Source organism: Micropterus dolomieu, linkage group LG22 (assembly GCF_021292245.1).
Source record: "Micropterus dolomieu isolate WLL.071019.BEF.003 ecotype Adirondacks linkage group LG22, ASM2129224v1, whole genome shotgun sequence".
Lineage (NCBI taxonomy): Eukaryota > Metazoa > Chordata > Actinopteri > Centrarchiformes > Centrarchidae > Micropterus > Micropterus dolomieu.
Genome location: NC_060171.1, coordinates 31,936,064 through 31,956,466, shown reverse-complemented (window position 1 = coordinate 31,956,466; position 20,403 = coordinate 31,936,064). Strand labels below are relative to the sequence as shown.

The window sequence follows — 20,403 nt, the reverse complement described above, 5'->3', positions numbered from 1 at the left end:
TTTAACCCAAAAATCTATTGATTGACTCCAGACTGTCCAGAACTCAGCTGCCAGGCTTTTAACCAGAACAAAGAAATATGACCACATTACTCCTATTTTAGCTTCATTACACTGGCTCCCAGTATGTTTTAGAATTGACTTTAAAATTCTATTGATCACTTTTAAAGCTCTTCATGGCTTCTCGCCTTGTTATATTTCTGACCTTTTAGTCCCATACGCACCAGCACGTACCTTGAGATCCTCGGGCAGAGGTCTGTTGTCTGTTCCAGAGTCTCGACTGAAAACTAAAGGGGACAGAGCGTTTGCTGTCAGGGCCCCGAGGCTCTGGAACAGCCTGCCCGAGGAAATCAGGTCGGCTGAGTCAGTGAACTCTTTTAAGTCCCTTCTTAAAAAATACTTTTATAGGAGAGCCTTTCCCGATCTTATTTGATTTTATTTTATCCCTTTTATTTTTCTTGTATTTTACTAATTTTATATTTATTTGTATTTTAGTCTTTTCAGTGTTTTCATGCTTTTATCTTGTATTGTTTTTGTATTATTGTCTCTTGGGTATTATTGTCTTTACACTTGTTAAAGCAAATTGTAACTTGTTTTTGAAAAGTGCTCTACAAATAAAGATTATTATTATTATTATTATTATTATTATATGGTACAGGGGCCCCAAAAATAATTATAAACTAATATCTAATTAAATTATATTATACACTATATAAATCATCATCACTGAGTATAAATATATTTCAAATATAATAAAATGAATGATCTCTTTGTTTTTACTTGTTTTTGGCAGTAAAAGTTAAAAATCCCCATTGACCAAAAACTAAACATCCATATTGACCGACCACTCCCTTGTATCTTGGTTTGGTCCTGCCTCAGCGCACACATCAGTGATGGTGTTTAGATGCAGTCAGTAGATGCAGCAGAAATACAGTGAACACAATGTTGCCTAGTAAACCAAAATCTGGTTTTCAAAAAAGGAAAGAGAGGAAAGACAAAGGAAAGGGTGTCAGTCTGGAACCCAGTTTTTCCCCAAGAAAAGTGGGCAGCCTTTAGTCTGTGAGTGGTGTTAACCTGTTGTCCACAGTGAAATAAGCTAGCCAGCTACAGACTAGTGTTAGCCTACATTTCATCAACATTTAATCAGTTCAAGGAAACATTTAGCAAGAGATTCATATTAACTTGTTGTCCCTGCCCCTTTTAGCAGACTAACAACAGATGAGTCAGCAGCACCCCAGTCTGCCCATAACTGTAGCCTCCCTGTCCCAGTGAAGAAGGTGAGCAGCATGGTGTTAATGACAGGCCAGTTAGCATCATGCCAGGGAATGTGAGGGGATTTCTCTTTTGCTCTTTTTATCATAACAAAAAAAGACAGTGAAATATTTCTTTCTCACAATTATTTTCTCACATAATGATAATTATGAAATAAATAAAAATAAAACCCACCTGCCTGTATGTACTGGATGCTGGACAGCAGCATACCTCAGCCTGCATGTAAGTTACAGACTATATTAAAATAATCCAGTTTGATACGTTCATTTAGATTGAATTATGGCCGTTAATCACATCTATAGAAACAGACTTTATTATTGCCATCATGAAGGGCAATTTATTTGAGAAGCAAATAGTGAACTGCATCCTGTATGCAGACTTGCACGTACAAATCACAAGCAGTAAATATTGCTGCTAGAGCTAGTACTAATATTGAACTACAAGAAGCGTATTATGTATACATACTGTATGCATGAGAGTTTGCATGTCCGCTTGTGCCTGTATGTATGTGCAAGTGAAGTATTAAGTTTGGCAATACAATAAAACAATAACAATTACACAATAAAAATATAGCCAAAACATTAAAAAAAATAGAAGTGTACTGGTGCAGAGCCCTCTGTTGACTTTAAATTTATCACTCAGAACTCATCACAGAGGTATAGAAACAACATGTTTATACGAGGCAGCTAACATTATCCTCTGCCTACCAGCTTGCATTTTTAACAGCAGTCCCAACCCATTTTATTTTGAAAAACGATTACCATATCAATAATGAATAATGTACGTTGTTCATCAATGAATGAGTCATTCCAGTTGTCAAATAACAGGTAATGCTGCATTCAAGGGCATTCATATTTGTAAAAAAATGCTGCTGTCTCTCAGCTCGAGGACCTTAGTGCAGAGATGCAGGAGCTACAGACATATGACACCATGCAGGTGGTGAAGAGACTAGAAGACAACCACCGTCTTAAGAGAGACCTGGACCAGTGCAAGAATGGATTTCACTCCACCATCCAACCCACTCAACCTCCACACAGTATGTCCCAAAAACCACACCACATACAAATGGGAAGATATCTTTCTTTCTTTTTGTTAACTTCCACGGTAAACCACTAGATAGATAAAAAAAAGAAAAAGTCTGTATAGTTCACTTAGGATTTAGCAACCAACAGAAGATGATTGGACTTCCTGATCTTATTTGTGTTCATAATAAGTTGTATGATATTTTACCTGAGTCCCCTAGGAAGCTCTCAGCACCAATCACCTCAATTAGAAAGTTATGGATATAGGACGTTATACCAGTGGACGCCTCGCTTGACTAGATGTGGTTTCCCTACATTTGCACAATTTCTTTCTTTCTGCTTCTTTTCATATTTTCCCCAAGGTAAATGTCCCCACGGTGAATTTCAGAACATTACTGGCCCGATGGTGTACACAGCAGGAGAGTACCCTGGCTCCTACAAGTATGGAGCCTGGGGTCGGGATCCCAAACCAGAGGCGGGGAAGGAGAGCTGGTATTGGCTGGTAATGTTGACCTCCAGCAACAGATACGCCAACTACATCCGTCTCTACTCTAGCTTGAGCTCTCTCATTGTTGGGTTAAGCATTCCAGGTAAAGAACTCTTGTGTTCTAGTTTGAGTGTTTATGTTAGAAATGTACAACCTTTCAGCTCAGTGTGCACACATTTTAAAGGTCCCACATGCTCATTTTCAGGTTTTTTTATTTGGGTGTCTAGTAATAGTCGAAGATTCAATGCTTCGATAGAAAGAGCCTGATTCGTTTGCCAATCTCACAGTTGAATCTTCGCAGAGGAGTTATGAAACTAAGATCATTCCATTTTGGCTATATGGGGGAAGCTCAACATCTGATTTTACATAGAACTACCGGTTTTCTCCCAGTAAGATAAAATAATGCCTATTATGATAAAAATATCAACATGTGAAGCTGTAAAAAAAGATGTAAAAAGAAAGAAGCTTTTAATAAATCTTTATAAAGTGTAAGAATAAATACAAAATTGTAAGCGTACCGTGTGTGTGTGTGTGTGTGTGTGTGTGTGTATGCATAAGAAGAAGAGACAGCACCGCTGTGCCGGTGTTGTGCCGAGTTGTGCGTTGCCGGACACTTAATTCATTTATCACCATTAAAGAACGGCACAAAGAATATTATATCATTTTTAACAGTACTTATAGACCTGCGAGGAACCACCAGGTGCATGCAATTCTCTGCGGGCATACACAACTCTGCATAAGACCGATGAATGGCAGGCGAGCAGGTCAGAGAGAAAAGGGTAAAAATTAAGTCTCAGTTTAGCTGGAAATGTACAGTGTCATAAATGATTTGAACGTCCCACGAGGTGGGAACTCTGCATGCAGCTCTGTCTCTCATTCCTCTTATCACACACACGCTACGCCCACACATGCACACTGACCACCATTCCCAAAGGGTAAAAGTTACAATCTTGGATTTATTCACGTGCTTTAAAAAGATTTATGCTTGGAGGGTATGTTGGTGTTTCCACCTCTAGAACAGGAGCTTTGGTTCGCTGGGAGCACCCAATTTGGGCAGAGTCAGCTGATAGTGGAATCTGCAGTTAGCAGTAGTTAGTGGTTACTGTAATGTTTGCAAAAAGTAAAGCTATCTGTCCATCAGGAAAATACGTAAATCACAGAGGGAAAACCGGAATATATTTAAATTTCCTTCATAACCGTTAAAGCACTTTCTGCGAGACAAACTCCATCTCTAGCTCAGCGATGGAATGAGCAGTTGGTGTTGTGTTGGGGAAAAAAAGGTTGGGGCATGGCTGAGAGCGGTGACTGTAACATCACAACCTTATGAATCCTTGAGTCTTTGAATCCTGACGGCTCGTTTAAGGCACAGTTTCTGAATACGGGCTTTGTACATTTCTCCATGGATTGTGTGTTTTGGTAATTTCACAGTACAGGTGCTGGTCATATAATTAGAATATCATCAAAAAGTTGACTTATTTCAGAAATTCCATTCAAAAAGAGAAACTTGGATATTATATTCATTAATTACACACAGACTGACATATTTCAAATGTTTGTTTCGTTTAATTGTGATGATTAAAACTGACAACTAATGAAAAACCCAATATTACTTAAGACCAATACAAAAAAAAGGATTTTTTGAAATGTTAGCCAACTGAAAAGTATTAACATGAAAAGTATGAGCATCAACAGCACTCAATACTTAGTTGAGTCGATCAGTCGGTGGCACTGCTCAGGTGTTATGAGAGCCCAGGTTGCTCTGATAGTGGCTGCATCTGCATTGTTGGGTCTGGCGTATCGCATCTTCCTCTTCACAATACCCCATAGATTTTCTATAGGGTTAAGGTCAGGCGAGTTTGCTGGCCAATTAAGAACAGGGACACCATGGTCCTTAAACCAGGTACTGGTAGCTTTGGCACTGTGTGCAGGTGCCAAGTACTGTTGGAAAATGAAATCTGCATCTCCATAAAGTTGGTCAGCAGCAGGAAGCATGAAGTGCACTAAAACTTCCTGGTAGACGGCTGCGTTGACCTTGGACCTCAGAAAACACAGTGGACCAACACCAGCAGATGACATGGCACCCCAAACCATCACTGACTGTAGAAAATTTACACTGGACTTCAAGCAACGTGGATTCTGTGCCTCTCCTCTCTTCCTCAAGACTCTGGGACCTTGATTTCCAAAGGAAATGCAAAATTTACTTTCATCAGAGAACATAACTGTGGACCACTCAGCCGCAGTCCAGTCCTTTTTGTCTTTAGCCCAGGCGAGACGCTTCTGACGCTGTGTCTTGTTCAAGAGTGGCTTGACACAAGGAATGCGACAGCTGAAACCCATGTCTTGCATATGTCTGTGTGTGGTGGTTCTTGAAGCACTGACTCCAGCTGCAGTCCATTCTTTGTGAATCTCCCCCACATTTTTGAATGGGTTTTGTTTCACAATCCTCTCCAGGGTGCGGTTATCCCTATTGCTTGTACATGTTTTTTCTACCACATCTTTACCTTCCCTTCACCTCTCTATTAATGTGCTTGGACACAGAGCTCTGTGAACAGCCAGCCTCTTTAGCAATGACCTTTTGTGTCTTGCCCTCCTTGTGCAAGGTGTCAATGGTCGTCTTTTGGACAGCTGTCAAGTAAGCAGTCTTCCCCATGATTGTGTAGCCTACAGAACTAGACTGAGAGACCAATTAAAGGCCTTTGCAGGTGTTTTGAGTTAATTAGCTTAGATTAGAGTGTGGCACCAGGTGTCTTCATTATAGAACCTTTTCACAATATTCTAATTTTCTGAGATAGTGATTTTGGGGTTTTCATTAGTTGTCAGTTATAATCATCAAAATTAAAAGAAAAGAACACTTTAAATATATCAGTCGCTGTGGAATGAATGTTTACATTATACAAGTTTCACTTTTTGAATGGAATTACTGAAATAAATCAACTTTTTGATATTATTCTAATTATATGCCCAGCACCTGTATTTATATAGCACCTAGAACTACTTAATAATTAAAAAGGGGTGGAAATCTCAATATATGGGACATTTTAAGTTTATCTGGTAATTACAGTAATCAGATTTTCTATTCTTTTATATGCTCAAAGCGTGGGGAAATCAGCACTACAGTGGTTAGCCGTTTCAAAAATAAAAATTCTACTAATTGGCCCTGGACGTTTCCAACACCTAAAAAATCACAACTGCAATATTACTTGTGTTACTGATTGTTTACATGGGGAAAAAATTGTTGCATGCTCTAATGCTGACACAAAAGGCCCACTGATTCCTACTCAAGGTGTCTATACTGTATATACTTCGCTTTTTTTAAGAGGCACAACCAAAATGAATTCACTCTTGATTTGGGTCTTTTCAAAAAATATTGGACGTCACCAGACTTCTTCTTCAAAAAGCAAGTTGCCCAAAATACTATTGAATGTGTTTTTTAATATTAACAAATGATAACAATACTTATGATGTGTCCTCCCCCTTCCACCTCATGCTTCTTCTTGTTCTTCTTCCAGGTAATGTCCAGATCCACTCCTCTAACCCAACCACCAACACTATCCAGGGTCCGAATGTTGTGCTGTATGGAGAGGCCTTGTACTACAACTGTTACAACCAAGATGCTGTTTGTCGATTCAACCTCACCACCAAAACTATCACCACCTTACAACTACCCAAAGGCACCAGGTTCGCTGATCAAATCAGAATCAGATATTTGAATGTATGAATCAACTTTTGTAAAAGATTACGTAAAATTATGAATGTGCCAAAGCAAAGCATAGTGAGTCCATGAAACTAAGATGCTGATACATTGTTTTCCAAGTTCTCATTTCTAAAAAGGAAACATCACTTCTGTCGTCTGTTTTGTTTTCAGGTTTAACTCAAAGGGTAACTTCTGCCACCTTGAGGAATGCTACCCGTTCACCGACCTGGACCTGGCAACAGATGAATCAGGTGTTTGGGTGATCTATACCACCAGCCAGGACTTTGGCAACCTGGTGCTGTCCAAGGTGGAGGAGGATGAACCAATGACTCTTGGCCAGACCTGGCACTCCTCGGTCTACAAGCAGGGGGTGACCAACACCTTCATGGCCTGTGGCGTGCTCTACGCAACACGGTATGTCAACAAAACCATGGAGGAGATCTTCTATGCATTTGACACCACGACGGGGGTAGAAAGGTTCAACGTTGGAGTTTTCATCAACAAGATGTCTCCCAACATTTATTCCCTGAACTACAGCCCTGTGGACCAGATGCTACATGCCTACTGTGACTCCTACATGGTCTCCTATAAGGTCTTGTTTTGGTAGGGAAATGTCTCTACCAATATTCAGCGACTACTGAGTTGTCCTTAGCAATAACTGTGATTAAAAACATGTAAATATAACCACTGTTGTCTCTCAGTGTCTGGTCAATGCATTAGGAACACGCAGGGTTAACAGATCTCATTCTCTACTACGAGTCCACTGCGTTTTAGTTCACAGGTATTTTGTCTTTAGCAATTGGTCTTTTTTTGTGTTAAAATATTCAATATGAATGTGAATCATGAGCTTGAGCATGAGAGTAATGTCAATCAGTGGCTCTCCTGGTAGCAGCACAGAGTCTCTCCCTCACCTGTCACACCGTTGCATGTGCATGGTGCGAGAGGAGAGGGAGAGACACATTACATTGGCATTTACAGATTTAGCTGATGCTTTTATTTGATGTAGTATTTCACTCTTCTCAGGGTTAACAAACTCAAGCACAGTTTCCATTCAATTGTCATGCGAATTTAAAGCAGACATTTGAAATGTCGCAGAAAATTTAAAAAAATAAATGTGAAATAGGTGCATTTCCATCAGCTGGTTTGGAGTGAATAAACCAGGATATGGCAAGCGTTAGGGATGCACTGAAATGAAAATTCTTGGCCGAAGCCAAAACTGAATATAATGAAAAAAATGTACCGAATACCGAACAAGTACATACACATTTCTTCCATTTATTTTGCCGATCTAAAAAAAAAAATTTTTTTACCATTTCATAAATTAAATAGTCAAAATGTGCTTTTTACTTTACTTTTGAAGAGACTATGGTGGGTGGGTCTGAGGCCCAAGAGGGTCCTGTAAAGTAAATTACATGTGTCCATTTACTTTTAATGGATACATGTAATGTTTTATACTTTCTGTGAATATAATCCAATTAATCTTATTTTCGTCCTGTATAGACAACTTATTTTGTAATTTGAAATTCATCAAGTCCGACCCAACTTGATAAATAATGTTGTATCTGTTTTTGTATCGCGTAACATGAAGACTTCACAGCCTCTCTTCAGTTAGGACAACACTTGACAGGATAAAGTTGCTAACCTGCCCGTCAGCTCGTACTGGTCCGTTTCAGTGGATTTACCATAAAGGCTTGAATACGTTTGCACTACAAATTTAGGTGCGGCTAGCTTAATCGCCCTCTCAGAAATGAGAAGCGGGTCAGACCGTTTGTTGCCTTCTCTATAAAGTCAGCCACAGATGATGTGGATGTGCTAGGAGACGATTCAGCAGAACAGTGTCTGTAAACAGCAAATCTTGCGTCTTTCTCAGACACTTTAAAATGCTTCCACACTGCCGACATGTCAATATAATTGTTCTGTGAAATTTTCCACCAATTAATTTCGGTGGCGAACATTCGGTACATCCTTAGCAAGCGTAGTTACGTCAGTAGTTGACGTTACACATAGCTGTAATAAACAAGACGTGAGTGTCGGACCAGAAAAAAATAAACTCATGGAAATGATGGTCACTGCTCTTACAAAAAATAGAGAGAGGGCCTCAGGAATGCGTTTCAAGTGGCCAAGTTGCTACCAGCCATGTCTCCGCACATTATGGTAATATCCAGCATGACGCCAACAGCGGAAACAGCTGATCAGACATGAGTTACAAGTTCGCTACGTCAGAACTTAATCGGCAAAAGTGTTTCCATCTCCCATTTAGCTCGTTAACTCTTTTTTTGACAAAGGCAAAAAACACCTCACACAAGTGTCAAAACGTATTTGCGAAATTAAGGATTTTGTTTCGAATTTTGCTATTTTCATCAGCAAGAACTTTTCTCTTCCATGTAAATTTACTCATTTGGCAGTCACTTTTATCCCCCCAAAAAATTTAAATAAAGTTTTCATGTCCCAATAACCCCTAGACCTGCTGTATGAAGGGTAATGATACTGGCACTTAGATGGAATCACACCCAGGTTTCTCACACCAAAGGCAAGCGTGTTATCCACTTGCCACTAGGAATGCAGATAACGATGATTTTAGTATTCAAAGCTTCTATAGATTATTTCAATGATTCATCGATTTGTCGTTTAAGAAGTACTTTTGCTTGTGATAGATATTTATTGGTCCTTTCGGAAATTCATAATGTGTCATACAGCAAACATCAGACCAACATCAACAGACCAACAACCAGACAACTGCTTTACGAGCACAAACATCACCCGAGTGCTATCCAAGTTATACTAAAGGCTTGTGCAGACTACACGACTTTCAGGCCAGCCGATGGCCGTGCTGACTACACAACTTGCCGTCATGTGACGGGAGTCTTGAAGTCGTTGTGGCATTCACACTACGTGACTGATCGGTGACAAGGGGTCACGCACTACACGAGCTGACAGCGGCTGTGTCACCCGACCCTGGTCTCCAAACCACATTTTGTCAAGAAAACACATGTGAAATATAAAAACGGGAAATGAGCGATCCTGTTTGTTATAATAAAGGTAACAATTATAAAGACAAAGTATATGAGTGAAAGGATGGATTAGCACACGCAGGTAGCAGGGATTGTTTGAGCAACAGAGAGACCTGGAGGTGAGTAAAAAGGTGCAGCTCCCGACACCCAGTTAACTCATGACTGTGAGATTATGACTCACGGCCCAAAAAGGAGAACAATCGCACGTGTACATTTTCAGCTGAGGTCTGCGTCTTACTTTGGCTTCAACTCAACAATCAATCATGATTTAATGCTAAAGTTGCTGTTACTGTGACCTTGTTTGTGGTCCACTGGCAGAACACCAGGTGTTTTCTGATCAGATGCCGTCTTGCTGTTGCTGAGGTGACATAAGTTTCATTTTACGGTGGAGGGCCTGAAACATTTACTGTTAGCTCCTTTTAGCTTGAAATAATCCCATACTTTGGACACTTTCTTCTTTGTCCCTCGCTATTTTCTCTCTCTTCCTCCACATTGCAAACAGCGGCATCATAATCACCCATCATAATCACCTCGTGTTGACAGTGTAAGCGTGATGTGCGACAGTTGAATGTCCGTGCAAAACAGTGTGCTATATAGTTATATGGATTAAATGATGCATCGATGCAAAGAATTTACGTCGATGCATTTTAGTAATTGATTTAATCGATGAATCATTCCAGCCCTAATAAACACACACACACACACACACATTATCCTGCTTCTTTATGACTGCCAGGTTAGACCTCCACAAATTGGTACATATGAGTGTACAGTGGTGGTAGTGTTGTAATGCTAAAAGTAATATGAAATGTGACATTGTTGCCACTTATTTTTTCTCAGCCTTGCAGTGCACTCTGGTGGTAAAAAGGCACATTGCTAAATTTTTGTACTGAGAACATTTGTGGAGTATGATCTATGAATTTATTGTAACCTGTGAGCTTTAAGTCTGTACCATACAAACACTCACCTGTACTCTAAATTGAATATGAACGTACAGTAATACTTCAAATAGAACTACTTCTGGCAGTCCCAATTTTTGGAATTTTATGTAGTACTGTTAAATATAATGTAGCAATCAGCTATCCTTCATATATCTGTAGTCCTTTGCTGGATGTCTTAGTCAGAGGGGTTGTGAGATAAAGATGGTGGTGATGTGATGAAGAATTTTAAATCTTTCCAGAGAACTTCTCCTCAGAACCCCTGCATTCACATGGCCTTGAAAGTTGAATGATAATTCCTTGTTTTACAACAATCTTGAAAAAATGTACTGAGCATAAACAACAAAGGATGATTCAGTTCTGACAACCTAATCAACCTTTTAAGGAACATCTCATGATGTCTGGTTATCCTCAAGTGGAACTCAGGATGCCTGGGTGGCGATGGCGCAATGGATAAGACACATCCCTTTGGTGTGAGACTGGGTTCAGGTCCCTCTGTGACCTATCCACCATTGTGTCCCTAAGCAGGACACTTAACCTATCGTTGCTCAAGAGGTGTGTGACCTCTGGCATGTATAGCAACTGTAAACATCAGCTAAATGAATAAATTGTAAATGTAATGCTGACTCTGCAGTGCAGAATTAAAATGTACATTAATAAACATTGTTCCAAACCAGCTTAGCAACCAAGACTGGAGCAAGAGTTTCAGAGTGGTAAGTTATTGATTCATTACACATTTATCTTTCTTACATAATGTTGTAACTGTGCAGTGTCTCTACATCACAGTAACACCTTTATGGTCACTGATTGTCTAACGTTCAGTAGGCAGGCAGTTATGATGTGACGCAACATGGTAGCGGAAAAAAAGGCTGGACTACAAACGAGCTGTTTTCAGGCAGCTCAGAGCAGTATGTTCTTTGGGAGATGGGAACTCCCTTTGAGGTGGACTTTGGGCTTTTTCACTTTGCAAACCTATTATATGCACAAAAAAGGTATATAACACATCACAATAAAGGAAAATGAAAACATCTTCATGGTTACTTCATATTATGTATTTGCCTATTAGGATGTAGTATGATAACTCCATTCTGTCCTAACTCAACATGTTGTAGCCAAGATGGAGTGTTAGACTCTTTGAGTAGACAATGAGGTAAAACAGGTAAATGTGTACATGTACACCAGAAAATATATCATATCTTGCAATAAGAGAACATTTTATAAAGTTTATACTGAATTGTGCTGTGCATAGGCTATGTGTACAAATACTACACATGTATCTGGTAAATATTTGTATTCATATTCCAAGTCCTTTCTGTGCGGAGTTCTTGTCTGCATGGGTTCTTTCCGTTGCTCCGGCTTCCTCCCATCATCTAAAGACATGCAGATTAATTGACCCTTCACTATGCCACGCCCTGAATATGCAGCTGACCAATCACAGAACAGGACTAGTTCTAACTGAGGTCTGACACTTTTATGGCTGCGCTCCATTGACGCTAATGCAAAAGGAGTCGTTTCCTAGCTTTTTTTTGGCCATATTTTTCCAAGATATGGTCAAACACTGTTCCTGGGGCACTGGTAATAGTTACAGTCGCTACCCAGAGAGGTTGAACGGAGAAGTATGATTTATTTTATTTCCAAAACCTTAAACAAATCCAGAAAAACGTAGACTGTGGATTGTTCGTAATGTAATGTTAGTTAGCTAATGCTAGCTAACATTACTACTGAATGTATCGTTATACAACCCTACTGTTCTGCTTTTTAACATTTGTAATAGTGAACAGACTAACCCAGCTGTACAGAAGCAGTGTTGATCCTTGTCCTCTTTCTCAATAGTCAGTAATAATACGGTGGTTCACTTTTACTCTGTGATCATTAGGCTTTAGCTTCTGTCTTTATTTTTTTCACGTCAGTTTGAGTCCGTCCAGGGTGTCCCCTGCCTTTCGCCCAATGTCAGCTGGGATAGGCTCCAGCCCCCCCGCGACCCTGTACACAGGATAAGCGGTTGACGATGGATGGATGGATTTTATGATGTTTTTTATTGACATTGAGTTCTTACAGTCAGTGTTACTACATTACAAACATGTTTTAACATACAAACATTGTTTGTGATGCCCTACAAATCCTAACAACATGGAGTACCTGGCTGCTAACATTGGCATACTTCATGGATCAAGCTATTTCTTGTTGTTAGGTGCTATGTGAACATGGCTAACATGCAATACATTACAACAGCTTCAGATCAGAAGTTGGCCTGGTAGGCCAGCAGATATCCATCGTTGTACATGTAGATCTGTCTGTTGATGGGGTTATAGCTCAGGCTGGCCACTCCTTTAGCTACCTTCTCCAGTGGCAGTGCTAGTGAGTTGTCCTCTTTGCCTGTTGCTGTGTCGAAGGCGTAGAACACCTCCTCGCGATATTCGTCCACAAATCGAGTGGCATATAGCACACCGCACACCATGAAAGCATTGCTCACTGCCTTCTTGAACAGCCTCGTCTCCCACGTCTGGGAGACATTTAGTGTCTCGGCCTCACTGTCCCAAACTAGCCGACTCACCACTAGATTACCATGGTTACCGACAGTGGCATAGATTGCCCATAGTCCCGTCTCGTCTGCCTCCACATCTACATCACTATTGGCACGGCAGTCATAGTAACAATACGGGAACTTATTGTTGAAACCCACGCCGGTGCCTGGAAGTGTCACCCGTTTGACGGCGTTGCTCTTCAGGTCGTAGCGACAGACGTCTGCAGAGCGGTAGCAGTGATAGTACAGCGCTTCACCATATAGAACAGCACTGGGACCCTCAATGCTGTCGGCATGACTGTAGGATGGAGCAAAGGTAAAGTCCCTGTAGTTGGCAGAGGCCATGAAGTCTTCGTAGGTTTGGTAAACACGCAGGGAGTTGCCCCAGATGTGGCTGCTGAGCAGAGGTTGGACCCAGTAGCTGTTCTTCTCCCCCTCGCTGTCCATCTGGGCCTGTTTGCCCCACGAACCAGAGATGTAGCTCTTACCGTGAGGACTGACCTTAGTCATGACAGGTTCGCTAATATTTGTGATCAGGCCCTTGAGGCAGTACCTGTCCTGGCCTGGAAATAGACAGAGATGAGTAGAATGAAAATAACAAATAAGGGTATAATTGCTTTACATTATAGTATGTAATTTGGAAAGCAATTCCAGGATAATATTACATTTCATAGCATAGCATTAAAACATTTGAAATTGTATGTAAAACTTTGTAGTGTTAATACAGTAACCCTATTTAAAATCAGTGGATATGATTTGCCTTGACTGACATATCAACGTGGTTGTAGCGTAGCATAACATTACAACTATAGTATACTGAGAAAGCAGTGTTGTTCATTTTTGTGCGGTCACAACCCGTTCACATATAAGCAATAAAAAAGTGATTAATTGATAAGTGATTCCATTAAAAAACTACATATAGCCCCTTAAACTAACCCTTAAAAATAAGGCCAATGATTTTTCACATTGCTAATATCTTTTAGTTAAAGTCTTTCGCACTGTACTGCACACTGTAACATGTTCATAGGCAACATATTTTATTTTACTGGAGGCAACGCATATTTCTTTTTCTCTCGGTTCTTAATAGTAATTGCAATGTTCTATACGTGAGGACTTTCTTCCACGCACGCACACGCACACACACACACACACACACAGCACCATACTTACCTCTGAAGTCTTTGGGGATTGACTTGCAGGACTCAGCGGTGTTCTTCAGGTAGCGCAGTTTCTCTCTGACTGTCTTCATGTTAATTGTGTCTGACATTTGCTTCCTGTCTACATCTGCACGCAATTTACTCACCTAACACACACACAAACAAACACACACACACACGCACACACACACACTTACATTATTGTATATAGACAGTTGACATATATACATGGTAACCCATTAAATTTAACTTTAAAACATTTCAAATAACTCAGCTATGTTTCTTCATATTATCATATTTATTCTGTTGATATATCACAACATTTCAGTTAGGTCCTCTTATTTCTTTCATGTCTGCTTTATTCATATGACATGTTATTATGAGCTAAGTTAATGTAGCAATCTTATTATTACTCTGTTTTTCTTTGCTGCACTATATTGCTATTTGCTGATGCAACAACCTAGTTTCTTCATACAGTTTAATAACATTTGACTTGACATTACTCATCTAGGCTACTTCTCCACAACTAAGAACAATTGCAGTGTATTCCAGTGGTTGAAGAAGTATTCAGAGTTTACTTTAACAAAAGCACTACATATTACATTGCAAGTAAAACTCCTGCATTGAAAGTAAAAAGTATGTAAGTATAATCAAGTAAGTGTAGTTGAAGTGCTCAAACTAAAAGGTACTCAATGTAGTTAAATGTCCACTATATCATTAGATTATCATTACTCATGTATTTATATAAAAGCAGGATTTTGCTGATGAAGTTGGTTAATTCGGAGCAAATTAATTAAAACTAATGGTTTTAATGATATTAATGAATCTGCTTCTAATTATTATATTATTATTATTATTATTATTATTATTATTATATCTCCATCAATCAATCGTTTGGTTTGTAGAAGTTCTGAATTTAGTCACATTTACCCAGAGCCCAAAGTGACAGCTTCACCATGCTTGCTAGTACAAATCTCAAAATTAGAATTTTTTTTATTTTTTATTTTTTTACATTTTTTAAAATAATTACAAGGAAAAACAGCTAATCCTCACTTTTGTGAAACTGGAGCCATGGATTGTTTTTGCATGGAAATGTACTTGTCGTTTCAGCTGCATTTGTACATTTCTTATGTGTTGTGTACGAATAATTGTAATGGAGTAAAAAGTACAACATTTCCCTCTGAAATGTAAGTATCAAATGTAAAAAGTAGAAGTATAAAGTGCCATGAAACGAAAAATACTCAAATTAAGTACAAGTAACTCAAATTTGTACTTAAAGACAGCATTTGAGTAAATGCACTTAGTTACATTCTACCACTGTTGTCTTAACGTACGTTTTTACTGTACCTCTTTGGAGAGTTTCTGTGTTTGGCCGTTGTTTAGCTGCTTGTGGATGACACCAACATCTGTCTCCAACTGGCTGAGCTCCTGGCCCAGCAGGCGCAGAGACAAGGCTGTGTACAGTGTCTGGTTGTGCAGGTACTGGTGAGGCTCCAGCCGGGCCGTCATGTTCTTAACCAGGGCCTGGATCTGAGGGAGACGCTGGCTGGATAACGTCACCTGCAGTTAACACAGACAGAAAATGCTCTGCTGTTTCTTGAAAACTGAATGTGTTTTCAGGATTCCAGGTTCAAGTTCATATTTTCTTTGGGGACTGTACCTTCATATAGTTACAAAATATGCAAGCCAGGTGAACAGAAGAGTCTAAAATCAGAATCAGAAATACTTTATTGATCCCTGAAGGGAAATTCTGCGTTACAGTTGCACGCATTGCACAAAGGGCAAAAGGAATATAAATAAAGATAGTGGTGTATAGAGAAGTATAAATATCAGACTAAAAACATAAAATAATAGAAATAAGTGAGGATATGTACAATATTTACATAGTTAAAGGAATTGTTATGATACAGTATTTTCATAATTAAGAAATTGGTATGGTGAACAGTAATAACGCATAAATAGTGCCGTAGTAATCATAATAATCACAATTATCTGCATTTTATGGCTCAGTGCCAGTGTATCCTTAAACCATCAGAGCAGAGGTGGAATTGGACTGGACCCAGTCTGAATTAGGAACCACTCTCACCAATGTAAAATGATGCTGGTCGACCTTATTTCTCACCTGTTCCTGCAGGTTGTTCAAAGATCCTTCACAGGACTGAACCTGCTGCAGCACGGACTCGTACTTCACAGCAGGGAACGTCCACAGGTTGGAGTCCACCGCACAAACACACGAGCCATTCTTCCTCTGGCCAGACACTCGCTGAGCCTGGCCATCACCCTGTAGTTACACATGTATAAAAACACTGATGTTGTATAGAGCAGATTTACAAGGGAATAGACCTCAGTCTAACGTCAGCAAGTGCAGAATCTTTGCCTAATTTCTTCTAAGAGTAGGATATCAGGTGTGACTCACTGACTACAGTAGCAGAAGGAGCAGCAGCAGCATGTTTAGAGCTGGAGAAATTAATTGTGGACTGATGAGTACAGAAACTGTTGAGACTGAGGAGGGGTGGTGATTTCACAACAAACACACATTTTGCTGACTTGCTTCTTGTCAAAGATGAGTCACTATGGAGCCTTTAAACCACTCGTGTGGATGTGAAAAATGTGAACCTATGGAGTTTCACAGCAGATATGGTTGCATATTTCCCCCTTCTTTTATGCAATGGTTATTACTTCCCCTTTGTAATATTTGCTGCAGTATTGTCTTCTGTTTTTAAAAATAGACCTACAATAACTGATGATTTGTCAAAACATTCATTAAACAATATAATACTGTAAGGTATTTTACAGTGTATTTTTATTTGTATAATAGGCAGAACACCGAAAAATATCTGTTCACCTGAACATGTGACAGGTGGGTCAGTCGGCAGCACAACTTGATTAAAAGTTACATATTTATTAATATGATGACATTCATTAGCCAGCGGTTAGATAGTGTAGTGTCTTTCTGCTTTCCCTCCCAGGTTCACTCACCCTCGTCCTCCGTTCAGTCGGCTGGGCTCATCCACCGGTCCTCTGCTCTCGTGCTTCCTCCACGGTGCCCTCCCGGCTCCCCCTGCTCCTTGCCAGCCCCCCTGCTGCCACACCACTCCCTTCCCCGGTCTTTTGCCTCACTGCCTCCGCCTCGCCTGCTCCTCGGTCCTCCGTGTCCACGTCCCCCGGAGTCCACCTCACCTCCATCTCCTCTTCCCCAGCCCCTCTGTAATCTCTAAATAAACCTCCTTCCAACTGTGCGTTGCGTTTGGGTCCGTTCTGACCTGTCTCGTAACATATTAATGACGCTGTTCTGGCATTACGGAGGGCCTTCCCTTAAGTTTTAAGACTATCTTCCCAAATTAAACGAGAATTTTCCAGTTTGGTGGAACGCCAATTCCTCAAGTTTCCGTGATATTTGCTTTAATTTGCAAGTTTCAGTATTATACCATGGAGCTAACCGTCTTTGTTTTATTTTCTTTTTTAGAGGGGCTACAGAGTCGAGTGTCATTCGCTGCGAGCCTGCAGCACTATCAACAAGATGATCAATTTGGGAGGGACTGAAACTAGCATAGGAGTCCTCTGTTACTTTGTGATCTGATAATGAATTTAGAGCTGATGGAATCGCATCCTTAAATTTTTGCTACAGCACTATCAGACAGACATCTTGTATAAACATTTTTGCCCAATGGCGTGTAGTAAAAACTCAAAAGTTATCAAACAGTGGTCAGATAAAGAGGGATTCTGTGGGAACACCACTAAATGTTCAATTTCAATACCATACACCAAAACAAGGTCGAGGGTGTGGTTAAAACAGTGAGTCGGTTCATGACCACTCTGAGAGAAGCCAATGGAATCTAACAGAGAGATAAACGCAGTACTGAAGCTGTCATTCTCAACGTCCACATGAATATTAAAATCCCCTATAATAATAACTTTGTCTGTTTTAAGGACTAAAGTTGACAAAAACTCTGCAAATTCAGATAAGAATTCAGAGTACGGGCCAGGTTCTCGGTACACTATAACGAAAAGAATTGGTTGCAGTGATTTCCAACTTGGGTGTGAAAGACTAAGAACAAGGCTTTCAAATGAGTTATAATTTAGTTTAGGTTTAGAGCTGATTAGTAGGCTAGAGTCGAAGATAGCTGCAACTCCACCTCCTCGGCCTGTGCCTCGAGGAATGTGAGTATTAATATGACTGGGAGGGGTGGATTCATTTCGGCTAACATATTCTCCATCACCCAGCCAGGTTTCAGTAAGACAAAATAAATCAATATCATAATCTGATATTAGTTCATTTACTAGTACACCTTTAGAAGAGAGAGATCTGATGTGAGTTGAGACCAGGAGGCAGAGTCACAGTCTAACACACTTCTCTGCCCTTCTAATTCAGCAGTTCTGTAAATAACATCACAGAGTACGGTCTAGACGTGCTCTTTTATGAGATAACTGTTGTTGTGATTTGGCGCTATATAAATAAAATTGAATTGAACTGTGAGCTGCACTTTATCCAGCTGCTTAAGTTAACGTGTGGATTTGTGGAGAGATCTTTGCCTGGTCACAACCGTTTACCGTTCTATACCGCAGTTATCCCGTTTAAATACATGAAAAATGTGTTAAAACGGAGCTAGTCTATTAAAGTCCAGGAGTTAATAACTGAATTAAAATGAATTAATTTATCATTGAGGTGAAAAGGTGCCACAATCACATTTAAGAGGTTAATTCCCCAAACAACAGATACAAAGAGGAAGGAAGACTAAATCATGTGTGTTGACTCAGCAGGGATGATATTTAGTAAGTTGATCTACTGGAGAAATTTTAAAGCAATTAAGAATATCTGTTAGCCTTACTGCATTGTATTCTGATATATTTATTTATTCTGATACAAATAAAAACATTTCCACCATAAATTGGAGCAGAAATTCTTACCAGAATGCAGGAAATTAAGTCTTAATGCTCAAAATCTTCTAAAAAAAAAAGAAAGTGCACCATCCGAGAAAACTGTCTCTGTGTTTACAAAAAGTTTCTGAGGAACATTAATTAATTAAATATAATTACTATTGGCATGGCTTTTTGTTCCCTGGGAAAGTCATAAAATTGTCTGTTATTCACTTATGTCCTTTTTTCATGTTTAGTAACAACAAACAACAACAACAATAATAATAATCAACAATTTTTATTGCCAATAATATTCATCAGCGGTTTATCTCAGGAAGGTAAGGGCACATTTCTGTCCACGTAACAATGCCAAAGCCGTAAGCTAACGTTACCATTTTTAATGCCAATTACTGATCAGATGATTGTCTCGCTAACGTAACCGGAAAAGCCAAACCACAGTGCTGGAGAACAAGAAGGCTACATGAAATTAATCCAACTAACGTTACATATTTTATTCCGGCAAAACAAAAGGTGGAGGTGTCTGTTTATATTAACAATGGCTGGTGTACCAACGTGACAGTGATTCAGCAGCACTGTTCTCCTAATCTGGAGTTTCTTATCATTAACTGTAAACCGTTTTACTTCCCCCATGAGTTTGTTTCATTCATTCTGGTTGGTGTTTACATTCCAACGCACGCCAACGTGCACGACGCACGCCAACATGCACGAAGCACAGCGCATGCTGACCAGATACTGTGTGTGGAGCAGACAAACCCGGACTCCCTTGTTATTGTACTCAGTGACTTTAACAGGGGAAATCTCAGCCAAGAACTCCCCAAATACAGACAGTTTATAAAGTGTCCAACCAGAGAGGGGAACACTTTTGATGTAAACCTGTATCGCGGACATCAAAGAAATGGACCAGTGAAGCTGTAGAGGATCTCAGGCGTGTATTCCAACACGGACCAGGATGAGTTATAACAATGACAAACCCTGGTGCAGGGCGTTAAAGTACAGGTTTAGCAGGGAGGTGTGAGAAGCTAAAGAACCAGTTCTCTGCGACACCACTTCTGTCTGGAGGGGGTTCAGACAGATCACAAACTATAAACCCGAAGTCCCCCACTCCATCAACAACTCTCAGCTGGCAAATGAGCTAAACCAGTTCTACTGCCTCCTCTCTCCATCACAGAGAGGGAAGTCAACAGACTATTCAGGAGGCAGAAACCCTGCAAAGCAGCGGGACTGGACTGCTGATCAGCTGTCTCCTGTGTTCACAGACATTTTTAACACCTCACTGGAGACATGCCATGTGCCAGCCTGCTTCAAAGCCTCCTCCATCATCTCTGTCCCCAAGAAACCAAGGACCACTGGACTAAACGACCAGTCGCCCTGACCTCTGTGGTTATGAAGTTCTTTGAACGCCTTGTGTTGTCCCACCTAAAAT

General features: G+C 40.0%; 2 protein-coding genes across 2 annotated transcripts; one reads left to right on the top strand and one right to left on the bottom strand.

The window, feature by feature from the left end:
* The first annotated feature begins 1,217 nt into the window (after nt 1-1,217).
* LOC123961173 (olfactomedin-4-like) lies at nt 1,218-7,156 on the top strand. Its single transcript, XM_046036323.1, has 5 exons — nt 1,218-1,274; nt 2,152-2,305; nt 2,654-2,881; nt 6,288-6,456; nt 6,644-7,156. The coding sequence occupies exons 2-5, from the start codon at nt 2,173-2,175 to the stop codon at nt 7,077-7,079; spliced, it is 966 nt and encodes a 321-aa protein (XP_045892279.1). The 5' UTR covers nt 1,218-1,274; nt 2,152-2,172; the 3' UTR covers nt 7,080-7,156.
* A 5,322-nt stretch (nt 7,157-12,478) lies between these two features.
* On the bottom strand, nt 12,479-17,288 carry LOC123962246 (olfactomedin-like). Its single transcript, XM_046038275.1, has 6 exons — nt 17,195-17,288; nt 17,082-17,107; nt 16,225-16,383; nt 15,450-15,662; nt 14,116-14,248; nt 12,479-13,508 (listed from the first exon to the last, which is right to left on the bottom strand). Exons 1-6 carry the CDS (start codon nt 17,286-17,288, stop codon nt 12,661-12,663), a joined length of 1,473 nt encoding a protein of 490 aa, XP_045894231.1. The 3' UTR covers nt 12,479-12,660.
* Between the last annotated feature and the right edge of the window lie 3,115 nt (nt 17,289-20,403).

Coding starts and splice junctions, on each gene's coding strand:
- LOC123961173 (XM_046036323.1), top strand. CDS start 2,173: ATGCAGGAGCTACAGACATATGACACCATGCAGGTGGTGAAGAGACTA. Junction 2,306..2,653: donor ACCCACTCAACCTCCACACA/GTATGTCCCAAA, acceptor ATTTTCCCCAAG/GTAAATGTCCCCACGGTGAA. Junction 6,457..6,643: donor CAACTACCCAAAGGCACCAG/GTTCGCTGATCA, acceptor TTTTGTTTTCAG/GTTTAACTCAAAGGGTAACT.
- LOC123962246 (XM_046038275.1), bottom strand. CDS start 17,288: ATGGAGGTGAGGTGGACTCCGGGGGACGTGGACACGGAGGACCGAGGA. Junction 17,108..17,194: donor AAAGACCGGGGAAGGGAGTG/GTGTGGCAGCAG, acceptor CCGGTGGATGAG/CCCAGCCGACTGAACGGAGG. Junction 15,663..16,224: donor TGAACAACCTGCAGGAACAG/GTGAGAAATAAG, acceptor TGTTAACTGCAG/GTGACGTTATCCAGCCAGCG.